The 12,347-nt window shown below is 36.6% G+C and overlaps 1 protein-coding gene across 9 annotated transcripts in view; it reads left to right on the top strand.

Moving 5' to 3' along the window:
• Positions 1 to 12,347, top strand: part of GOLGB1 (golgin B1) — an 88,855-nt gene that overhangs the window by 21,865 nt on the left and 54,643 nt on the right. For 7 of the 9 annotated variants that reach the window (XR_008422462.1, XR_008422461.1, XM_053903424.1 and 4 more), the window contains exons 2-8: positions 596 to 690; positions 1,496 to 1,648; positions 1,862 to 2,014; positions 4,260 to 4,388; positions 7,008 to 7,124; positions 9,713 to 9,835; positions 10,938 to 11,051. Coding sequence is in view for 7 of the 9 variants with exons in the window: in XM_053903424.1 (XP_053759399.1) it covers positions 598 to 690; positions 1,496 to 1,648; positions 1,862 to 2,014; positions 4,260 to 4,388; positions 7,008 to 7,124; positions 9,713 to 9,835; positions 10,938 to 11,051 (882 nt within the window). In the remaining 2 variants the exon portion in view is untranslated. The remainder of the gene's footprint in view (positions 1 to 595; positions 691 to 1,495; positions 1,649 to 1,861; positions 2,015 to 4,259; positions 4,389 to 7,007; positions 7,125 to 9,712; positions 9,836 to 10,937; positions 11,052 to 12,347) is intronic. The other 2 variants (XM_053903422.1, XM_053903423.1) reach the window with 2 other exon arrangements.

Here is a 12,347-nt window from a genome sequence, read left to right as displayed (position 1 = left end):
AAAAATTTTGCTACATCACAGGATTTATTTGACAAAGTAGGAGAGAATAATCTTCTGGCAGGGGAAGGAATGTTAGAAGTTCATGTTTGTAAATGAAATTATGATGAAAGAAAATGGATTAAAGGTAACTTATAAGACATTTTTACTTCCCACAAAACAATTATGTATCTGTATTTTATTTAGAAAATGTTAGTGGTGGTTATTTGAGTGCAGTGCAGTTGCCACTGAAAAGAACACTATGTGACTACACTGCACATACTCAAATGCCTTTTTAAAAAATTTTTTTTAATGTTTATTTTATTTTTTGAGAGAGAGAGAGAGAGAGAGAACATGAATGGGGGAGGGGCAGAGAGAGAGGGAGGGCACAGAATCTGAAAGAGTCTCCAGGCTTTGAGCTGTCAGCCCAGAGCCTGACATGGGGCTCGAACTCACTAACCGCGAGATTATGACCTGAGCTGAAGTTGGATGCTCTACCCAGGCGCCCCTCAAATGCCTTTTTAAAGACATCATCATGCTTTTCACTTATAGATGATATAGTTGCCAGTACAAGAGAAGCCTATGTCCATTTTACTGTTTATGTTTTCTTTTCCTGCAGAAATGCTGAGCCGATTGTCAGGATTAGCCAATGTTGTTTTGCATGAATTATCAGGAGATGACACTGATCAGAATATGAGGGCTTCCCTAGACCCTGTGAGTAGCTCTGTTCTAAATTAAACTGATGAGACATATATTCTATGTTCTTCTGAGGAAAAGGAAGATAGAAGGTTTTAAGCAGCCTCCATTGTACTAGGTGGAAGAGAGGATTAAGAAAAATATTGATACTTTATAAACGATCCTTCTCCTATAAGTTTGTAGCCTATAAGCCACGGTGATGGGAGTCAAGTTCTGGATGAGATTGGAAAGATCTTTCTCATTGCCCCCTGAGCCTTGTTTAGTGCTAGCTAGATTGTTTTAACTTCTCCTCAGGTATATATCCTGTTCCCTAGGAAAGGTTTGAATAATTAGTGGCAGAACTAGGGCACCTTTCAGGTTTGAAGATATGTTTGCTATTGTAAATTTATCCACACTTCTCTTATAGTTTACATTGTATTTTCTGATGGTCACATAAGGAACCAAAAGAAGCCCTTTAGTTTTCTGAAAGACAAGCAGTATTGCCTAGTGGTTGAGAGAACTTTATTCAACTGCTCTCTTAAATTTAAATTTTGGGGTCTTCCACTTGCTAGTTTGTTATATTTGCTTCCCTTTATTTTTCTCTTTGGTAAAATTAGGATAATCTCATAAATGAGATAATGTTTGTGAAATGCTTCACATTTCTAAAATACTCAATATATTTTAATGGCTATGATGATAATTATTGTCTCAGAGTTGGAAAGATTTCTTAAGTACGGAGGTGAGTTGGGGAAAAGATAAAATGATGTTGCAATGAAGGAACTCTTTTCTCTCAATGCTAATGTCTTTTCCCTGGTGCATTGGCAACTTTTTGTCTAAATACTAGGCATTACCCCAAGAATCAGACATGGAATATAACAATAGAACACAAGAGGATGTTCTGGAGCGCCTGGCTTATGCTGAGCAGTTGGTGGTGGAGTTAAAAGAAATCGTTAGACAGAAGGACATTCAACTGCAACAAAAGGATGAAGTTCTACAGGTACCATGGTTTTCCTCCTTTCCTGCCAAGCATTTGATAAAAGACAGACACAACATTCACTTACATTTTTCTTTTCACTTAAGTGATTAGAGAATGTGATTCTTATTTCCCTCATACTGTAAAATGATGCCTATTGAGAATAACTTTTTGTTATGTACTAGGTACGTGATGAATAAACATTTATATACTTACCATCTCATTGTTCTCTGACAGGAAGAAAGAAAAGCTGCTGATAATAAAATAAAAAAACTAAAACTTCATGCTAAGGCCAAATTAACTTCTTTGAATAAGCACATTGAAGAAATGAAGGCACAAGGAGGGACTGTCCTGCCTACAGAACCTCAGTCAGAGGAGCAACTTTCCAAGGTACGGTGACTGGATATAATACACATTTTCTGAGTGGAAAAGCCTCCCATTATAACAGATCTTCCCTAATCACAAAAATTTATGAAGTTACAACACTAAATGTTGTACTTTCTTATTGAGCTTGTAGTCTAGCTGGGCTCTGGGCCACACACAGATAGAATAAAAGGCCAACAGAAAATATAGAAATGAAATGTGACCTAGACCTTCAGAGAATTAAAAAAGGCTAACAGGAAAAATATACTGGAGTGAGGAATTTAGATGGGAGAGGCACATACTTTTTGGTGGAATTTCATCTTTGGTTAGAATATTAAACTACATAGTCTGTAAGGTTTCCACCAGCTCTGAATTCTTTTAGTCAGTGACTTGACATAGAATATTCTTCGTCTTCATGTGGCCATATATTAGTGGATTAATATTTCATGCATTGTAACTGAATTAATTAGATTGCCTTGGGCTCCCTGTGAGGGGTGCTTTCTAGGTTTATGACTGTCACCTGTCACCAGCAAAACAATTTAAGATCAGGGTTAGAGGAATAAGGAAAGTGGTGCCTTTTAAGAAAGAGTATTGTCCCAACACATTATTATTGCTTTTCTATGTGGTTAAGCCCCAGATATTCACATTCAACCAGCCATTTAGTGAACAAGAAACCTGAGTTTTTTGAAGAGTTTGGTATAGAATATAATGGAGGCCGGCATATAACATGTGCACATTGTAGTTGGCCTAGCCTTAACTCTGCCTAAGAGATCTATTTATTTTTATTTTCATTTTCTTTTTCTTTTTTTTAAATGTTTATTTATTTTTGAGAGAGAGAGAGAGAGAGAGAGAGAGAGAGACAGAGTGCAATCAGCCAAGGGGCAGAGAGAGAGGGAGACACAGAATCTGAAGCAGGCTCCAGGCTCTGAGCTGTCAGCACAGAGCCTGATGCGGGGCTTGAACACACAGACCGTGAGTTCATGACCTGAGCTGAAGTCAGAACCTTAACCGACTGAGCCACCCAGGTGCCCCATTATTTTCATTTTCTTAATTCCACCTTGTTCAATGTTTTTAGTTTGGGGAAATGAGGTTGTAATTGATTCTCTAGGCACAACTCTTGGGGTCACTGGTTAGCTTCCTAGTACCCTGGTTAGTCTTTTTTCTCTGGATCTAATGCTCAGAAGACATTACTTTTCCATAGCTTTATTTAACTTCTCAAAGCTTATTTTAGGAGCTTTTCTCATTCTTCTCAGATTACTTGTTCATCAAGATTCTTTTCTTCTTGGTTTTTCCTCTGATAATTGTTTCTTCTTGTAGTTGTGGTACCAGCCTGTCTCCCCACGTTGCTTTTTTTCTTCTAACTTTCCCTCTACTATGTTGTTAGATTTTTAAGTTATCCATTTTATACTCTGCTTTTTTTTTTTTTTTTTAAGGCCTGAGACCACAACTTCATTTCCTTCTTCTGTTAAATAAGAGGGTCGAATTCAAATGATTTCTAAGTTTCAGCAATTAGTTATAGCAGCTTTATACTATTGGATACCCATTTACAGAGCTAGACAGTCTCTGGAAAGTATAGTTGAAGAAATGACAGCAATCCTCAGATGCTTGACAAAGTATTACGTAGAAGAAAGTATAAAATTATCTTGCGTAGTTCTAATAAGCAGACTTGGTTCATTTGAGGGTGGTGAATTCAGTAGGGAGGGAGAGTCTGGTTTAATATAAGGAAGAGCTTTTCGGGGGAAAAAATAGACTTGAAAGATTTGGATTTCCCTTTACTGGGTCTTGTATGATGTTTTGCCCCTCACTTAACAGCACCTGTGTTTTCCTAAATTCTGTCCTCTGGTTTTTCAAGGCAGTGAGACTGTGAATTTTCTATTAAGTTTTAGTCCTGTGTGGTGCTGACTGGTTTTGTCCTCAGACAAAAAAACCATAAAAATGGGAAACTCAGTGTAATTTCTTCCAAGTATTGACTCCCTTCCAGTGTCTTCCTGCTTTTGGTTGCCCTCTAGCATTTTCAAGTAGCTGTTTTCCTGTATTGTTCAGAGTTGATAGCTGTTATCTGATGGAGGATGAGTCTAGCAAGGAGCTACCTGGCCATACTAAAATGGGAAAACTCTAAGATTCCTTCCTGGTTGATAGGTCAGGTGTTATTTCTTGCTCCCATTTATGAAACTATAATCAAATAGTTATATAGGGCAAGTTAGAACAAAAGATCACATATGTATTAGTTGTAATTATTTTAAATAAATAACTTTATCTCCTGTATTTTCAGCATGATAAGAGTTCTACAGAGGAAGAGATGGAAGTAGAAAAAATAAAACATAAACTCCAGGAGAAGGAAGAACTAATTAGCTGTTTGCAAGCCCAACTTACCCAGGCACAGGCAGAGCAAACTACACAGGTAGGGGTGTTTAGTCACCTCATAATCATTAGGTTAATGAATCACTAAGGCCCAATGGATTATTATACCATAAATACATTTTTCTAGATACCCAACAGATGTTTACCTATGTATCTGTCAATTTTCTTTCTTCTTCCCTTTCCTTCCCTCACCAACTTCCCTTCCTTCCTGCCTAAGTCTAGTAATCGGTGTTTGCCATTTGTGGTTGATATTTGTGGATTCCTATTATGCTTTTTTAAAAATTTTTTTTTAATATTTATTCACCCTTGACAGAGAGAGAGAGAGAGATAGAGCACAAGTGGGGGAGGGGGAGAGAGAGGGGGAGACAGAATCCGAAGCAGGCTCCAGGCTCTGAGCTGTAGCACAGAGCCCTACGCGGGGCTTGAACTCACAGACCGCGAGATCATGACCTGAGCCGAAGTCTGATGCTCAACCAACTGAGCCACCCAGACGCCCCCAATTATGCTTTTTTAATATATGGTTTCACATATTTTTATTTCAGAAGAGTTTTCTTGAATTATATAGCTTGTAATATTTGGTATGTTTTCTTCTTTAAGATCTTCTATTATCTGTATGTTCCTTCTTTGATTATCTTTAGTATTTGTCACTCTTAGTTCCTTTTTCTTTCTTTCTTCACTGTAACTTTCTTTTTTTTTCTTACTTCACTTAAGGCATTCTGTTTTGTGTTTGTTTACTTTTGTGTTATTTTTTGTTTAGATTTCTTTTTCTGAAATTTCTAATTTTGATTTATGTTGTTCTTCTGTGTTTTATATAATTTTCTTTATTTTTTAACACCTTTTTAAATAGATGGCGGGTTTGGTTTTTTATTTTATTTTATTTTTAACATGTCTCAGTTCTGTTATTATGACCTTTAAGAATATTATTCTGCTCCTTAGTCTTTTTTCTAATAATAACTTTGTATGAAATTTAACCTTGATCCTTTTATGTTCCTTATTTTTGTGTGCAGTTAATTTTTCTAAACTTTTGGAGAGAGGCTTCGTTCAGGAGAACTTTATTTACTTAAGAGACTTTTCTCTCTCTCTCTCTCTCTCTCTCTCTCTCTCTCTCTTTTGTGTGTGTGTGTGTGTGTGTGTGTGTGTCTGTCCAAAGATCTGGCAGCTGGATTCAATAGTAATATAATGTAAACCACATGCATAATTTTAAAAATTTTGTAGTGGCTATATTACAAAAGATAAAGAACAGGAAGGAAAATTAATTTCAAAAATATTTTTCATTTAGTCCAATATATTCAAAATATACTTTTGAAATTAATATAATTATTTTTGTGTATTTTACTTTTTCTTTTTTTTCACTGTCTGAAATTTGGTGTGTATTTTTATATTATGTCTCAATTTGGGTTATTAAATTCTCATTAGAAATACTTCACCTCTGTGTAGATTTCATAAAATTTCCAATTGAAAAAGTAGATTCATTTTAAGTTGTTCCAGACATACTTAAACACTTTCCAATAACTGAACTGAGGGCTGAAACATCATTTTTTGTATGATCTGCATAGGTATCAACTGTGACTCATGTTGTCTGCATAAAGGATTCAGATAAACACATTGCAGTGTTACATGAGTATGTAGGAAAAAATCATTCAAACTGAGTGAATCCACTGACACTGACTACATGATGTATTTATTGTAATACTAGGAATAGCATGCACACTTCTTACTTGTCTTGTTTAACAATTCAAGAGTATATGACATGATGTAATCAAATGAAATATAGTTGAATTTAATGGGAAATAATTTGTACTTTAATTAAAATTAAATTATATTTATAATTAAACTCCTCATTTGCATTAGGCATATTTCAGGCCTTCTGTAGTCACATGTGGCTAGTTGATAATGAATTATACAACATGTGTATAGACCTTTTTCTTCTGTTTCTGTTATCTCTATTCTGCGTAATTTTTATTTCACTCCTAGAAGTTTTTTCTTATTTCCGGTCTGTGTCTTGGAAGGCAGCCCTGAATCTTGGAAGGCAGCCCTGATGAGTCAGTTTTGAGAATTCAGAGGGGCTAGGCTGATCTAGCCTTTTAGTCCTTTTTCCTGTGGATCCCTTGCATTTACCCAGTATTGGAGAATGGAAAAGCCCTGCCAATTTAAGCTGCTGTTCTTAGATTGGCCAACTGTGCTTTCCAGTAAGAACTTGTTGGCTATTTGGGGATTTTCCTGTTCTCAAGGCCATTACTGTTGCTCTGTTGCTGCCTTCTTCCTTTGTGTAGGCTCTTAATACCATGCAGGTCTTGTGCCTTTTGGTGGTTTGCTCTGCCTGCTTGTATTTTGGAGTTTGTGGGACTACCTTCCTAATTTCATTGTGAATATTATCTATGGGTTTTTGGTTTTACTGTTTAGTTGTGCTGTCTGTTTCAATGTGAGGATTCAGAGAAGTTGAAAAATTGCTGCTGTCGCTTCTATTTTCCTCTGACAAATAATTCTGATAATTACTTTTTAAAAACCACTATGCACATGTAGTTCACTTTTGTGTTAAGAGGAAATTAGACGGATATTGGTAGGTATTGGGGCAAATGAGACGGCGAGGTCAAAGAATAAAGAGTGCTAATTCTTTTGTTTAAATATTTTTTTCCTTCTGTGTCTTCCATTTGATAAGCGCTCAACAGAGGTGGAAGAATTTTTAATTATGAAGCAACAGCTCCAAGAGAAGGAAGAACTCATTAGCAGTCTGAAAGCCCAGCTCAGCCAGACACAGGCAGAACAAGCTGCTCAGGTAGGGGGGAAGGTACCTCATAATGGTTAGAATAAAGAATCGTGAAAGTCTAATGGGTTATTCATGACAAGCCAATTCAGACACTTTTTTTTTTTTTTTAGTTTATTTCTTTTGAGAGAAAGAGTGCAAGCAGGGGTGTGGGGGTCCAGGGAGAGAGGGAGAGAGGGAAAGAGAAAGAATCTCAAGCAGGCTCTGTACTGTCAACACAGAGCCCAACATGGGGCTCAAACTGATGAACCATGAGATCATGATCTGAGCCAAAATCAAAAGTCAGACACCCGACCAACTGAGCCACCCAGGTGCCCCAATTCAAACACTTTTTAAAACCTTAGTATATAAAAGTATAGTAACTAGAATGTTACAGTAGAAATGAGAAGGGTATGGTAGTAGAAGAAAATAGAAGTGTTACTATAAAAGTGTTACAATAAAAGTGTTGATAAATTTGCCATAACCTAATTGATGGCTGTTTCTAAGTTCTACAGTCCTGTAATTTGGTTTTAATAGCACACAGAAATTCAGTCTTTTATGATTTGGCTTGTGTTGTTTGGAGGGGACTGGTAAGGTAAACAAAAAGAAATACAAATGATTAGGTCCCTTCTTTCCCTATAGTAAAATCTTACTGAGAAGTTAAATTATAATCAGAAGGTTTCTTAGTATATGATGAGAAAGTGGTATAGGTTACATGATTCAATGTTAAAAGGCACTAGTATTTGACATTCTTCATATTTATTTCTGCTACCAGGACCAGACTGTTTGGACTGGCATCCTCAACTCCTTCTCTCTGGCTGTTTTTCTAAATTTCCAGCTTGACCAACCCACCCTATATTTTTCCCTTGAGAATGCTTTTGACTCGTGAATTTGTTTTTTCCCTTGAAGTATCTTTGCATAATAGTTAATTTTTTCCATTGGGTGTTTAATTTTTTGATAAATTATTGTATTAACGGTGTTTTCTGTCCATGGATGGTCTGCTGCTATATATACAGTTAATATTGTATATCCCGAAATCCTTACTTTTATAAAACTATTAGCTTTTATTGTGTCCGTTGTAGGCAGAAGCACTATATATAATGTAGCATAAAGAAATACAAAATATGTATTTTACTGAGTGGCATAAAACATGGAAAGCCAAGAATATAAATATATTATTAACAGATCCATCATAATGCAAACCATTCAGAATGAGTGAATAGCAAGCGTCAACACAAATGGAAAGTATTTTGAGAGATGAAAGAGGTTACCATGAGTGTGATATCCAAGGAAGGTACATGGAAAAATTAGGCAAAACTGTGATGGATAGATATTAATCTCGACAAGATGGGGGAAAGTATTCCATTTGTGAGGAATGGTCTGAGCAAAGTCACAGAGATTAAAAAGGAATATGGTACATTTATAGGAAAGGATACATAGATGCATTTGGTAATGAAGGACTCCAATGCCTATACACTTGCAACACAGGATTCCAGATTCATAGTAATGTCAGAATTAAGATAAAAAAATTACAAAGATTTTTTTCCTACCCAGAAGGAGAGCTGAGATAATTCAAGATGTCATAAATTGAAAAAATTAGCAGTGGTTGAAGGACCAATACAGACTGGGCAAGCTAAGATGAGGTCAGCATACTCAACTACAGATCTTAAGGAAATGAATAAGTAGGCATTCATATGCAGACAACACATGTGCACGTGCGCGCGCGCGCACACACACACACACACACACACACACACACTACAGATCTTAAAGAAATGAGTAAGTAGGCATTCGTATGCAGACACACATGTGCACGTGCACACACACATAACTGCAGAACAGAACAAAACAAAAACACTGATGTTAAACAGCTCACAGTCTATTTATTTCCATTTTATTCTGTTAAGAGCCATTTACAAATAAGGGTGATCTAGAAGCCTGCAAGTAATGACACCTGAAAATAGTGGCGTCAGGAAGAGGTGGTAAGAGTTTAGAAATATACCAAGGTCTTTGGTAAAAGCAGTTCTTTGAAGATAAGACAAGTTGATATTCCTGATGAACATGGATGCAAAAATTCTCAATAAAATACTAGCAAACTGAATCCAACCAATACATTTAAAAAATCATTCACCATGATCAAATGGGATTTATTCCAGTTGTAGAGAATTTTGAATAAAAGATCCATTAGTTTGAAGTTTGACTTAATAGGGCATGAGATTTTTCACTGAAAGTTTTTGAGCCTGAGTGTGATATTGATGTGCCTAGGACTTAACAGAAACCTAATTTCACTTTGTAGGTTTAATATTCTAATCTCTGCAGAACTTTTAAAAATTATACTTCTTGTATATTTAAACATTTTAGTAGCCATGCAAATACAATTGTTAATCGCAATTTGTATTTAGGCTGATTTCTGAATTTGATAAGAGGATTTCTCTTACATTGGAAGTTATTGTCAGGCCTGTCTCTCTTTCGCATTCTCATCCTTGACATTAAAAATTTAATTTAAAAACTCTATTGTCTATCAGTTCTCAGTGTCTATCTTTGGAGAATAGTGTGTGAGTTTTGTTTGTGCTATATTCGGGGAGTGTAACGTGTATAGTTTCTCTGGTGTGTGTCTTTAGTTGAGTTCCATGCAGCAGGTGGTCCGAGAGAAAGATGCCCGCTTTGAAACACAAGTTCGTCTTCATGAAGATGAGCTTCTTCAGTTAGTAACCCAGGCAGATGTGGAAACAGAGATGCAACAGGTGTGTTGCTAAAACTTAGTAGAATGACTGTCATTTGGTTAACTTTTAATTAAATTTTCTACCTTTGCATACTGCTCTCTACTTGGTCTTAGTGTGCTCCTTAATTGGCTTCTTTTTGGTGATCTTGTCTTCTGTTGCATATTAATTATTTATTTTTTCTTGTCCTTACCTTGCCTTTTATGCCTCTAACCAGGTTGTTGGTACTCAAAAGCTAAATTTAATTGGCAAATGTATGTGGTAGTCAGAAATTGGTTTCTCTTCAGTTTGCCAATTGTAGCTGCATTAAAGACCTGATCCAAAGCTTCAAATCAATGAAGCCAGTTTTAAACTTTCAAAAAATTATAAAGATGTAAAGGAGTGATTTTGAAGTCATGAAGTCTCTTATTAAATCAATTATTCTAAAAAAATTCATTGGGTATATTTTGGAAATTGGCTTCATTGTTTTTAAGTTTATCATCTACTAACTTGAAGGTATTTGTTTTTATTTAGTGTGTAGTGCAGTCTGGTAACTAAAAGTGCTCCAGTGGTATTTCATGGTTGATGCATTTAATTGTTTTTGAGTGAAAACTTCTTCCACGTTCTAAGTAATCCTTCAGAATACACCACTAAATAAAGTTTCAGAATATAGCACTCTTTGAAGTAGTATATTAATATATACATGTATCATTGATTTATTTATCCAACAAATGTGTATCGAGTGCATGTCCTGTGCATGAAGCTAGAAGAGAAATGGTTCTTGCCTGCAGAGAATGTTCTCTTTGGTGAGTGAGATATACATGTACTTATGTTACATAGGAGTAGGACATTGACTATATAATTTTAGAAGTGGATGTTTTATTTTCTCTAATTACTAAAAAGCCTCCCTAATTCAGGGGCTTGCTTGTATCTCAGTTTGGTTGTTGTCAGTGTACTGGAGAAGGCAATTTCGGAGATTCTTTTTTGTGCTGGAGGGGGAGCATGGCATGCTGGTGTCCCACTCTTTAATCTGTCATCTCAACATCCAAAAAACAGAAGTACACAAATCTACATAATATTTCGAAAGGTAAGCAGATAATGGTGCTCATTGGTTTAGCACATTGTATCTAAAACATTTCCTTCTCAGAAATTAAGGGTGCTGCAGAGGAAGCTTGAAGAGCATGAGGAAGCCTTATTGGGCCGTGCTCAGGTGGTGGACTTGCTACAACAGGAGCTGACTACTGCCGAAGAGAAAAACCAGGTACTGCCTCGTGATCTTTACTGCCTGTCTTAGGAGTGGAGTATTCATTTCCACTTTAGTTTCCCAGGCAGCACATATAACATCATAAGCCTTCTTTTTAAAGTTTATTTATTTATAATTTTTTTTAATGTTTATTTATTTTTGAGAAAGAGAGAAAATGGGGGAGGGCAAAGAGAGATAGAGACACAGAATCCAAAGCAGACTCCAGGCTCAGAACTGTCAGCACAGAGCCCAACGCAGGACTTGATCTCATAGACCGCAAGATCATGACCTGAGCCAAAGTAAGACACTCAACTGGCTAAGCCACCACCCGAGCGCCTCTCGTTTATTTTTGAGAGAGAGAGAGAGAGCGAGAGAGCATGTACACATGGAGGAGTGGAGGAGGGGCAGAGAGAAAGGGAGAGAGAGAGAATCCCAAGCAGGCTTTGTGCTGTCAATGGGGAGCCCAGCTTGGGGCTCTATGTCATGAATCGTGACAGCATGATCTGAGCCAAAATCAAGAGTCAGACGCTTAACCAACTGAGCCACCCAGGCATTCCATAACATCGTAAGCCTTCTGAGAATAGGTGCCATTTATTCATTCTTTCAACAAATACCCTGTGCTTACATGGTGGTGATATAACGATGAGCTTACCTTTTGTATCTTTTATTCTTGCTTTTATTTGTATCTTTTATTCTTGCTTTTTCCTTTGTGCTTTTAGGTCTTATGCAATTTTAGGTTTGGTCCTGGGTCTCTAGCCCCATGCTTCACCTATGCTTATTGAATTCACTATGCTTATTGAAATGAAAGAATGAATTTATAGCTCATGAAGCCTAGTTTCTCTAGAATGTCATACTGTCTTCTAGTGAGTTTCCTTTCTGTTAGTTTGCTCCTTTGGTATCTCGAATGGTTCTTGTGCCTGATTTTTACTATCCCTTGTTTGTTTTTGTTGATTTTCTGTTGGCTTGAAATAATCCCACCATGCAGTATTCCCTGAATCTAAAGTGATCAGACAAAGATGTTCTAAAATCTTAAGCTCAAGTATCCCATCCCAGGCTGTAACCCATCCTGTCATTCCCTTTCTCAGGCTGTCTTGACCTTTATTCTCATTGAGATCCTTTGGTCCTTTCACTTTGTTCCTCTGGTATGTTAGTTCTTTCTTGGCCTCTCTCCTTTCCCCATCTGCTGTTGACCCATGTCTGACCATTTGGAATACTCTTTTATCAGACCTTAGGTTCCCTATGTCCTTGTCTTATCACATTCAGGTAGCCAAATCCTAATGTAGAATCAGTGCTATAGTCCAGATTCTCTGCTTA

This window comes from Panthera pardus, unplaced genomic scaffold, assembly GCF_024362965.1.
Source record: "Panthera pardus isolate Hobbes unplaced genomic scaffold, ASM2436296v1 HiC_scaffold_16, whole genome shotgun sequence".
In the NCBI taxonomy this organism is placed as follows: Eukaryota; Metazoa; Chordata; class Mammalia; order Carnivora; family Felidae; genus Panthera; species Panthera pardus.
This window is presented reverse-complemented; position numbering and strand designations above follow the sequence as displayed.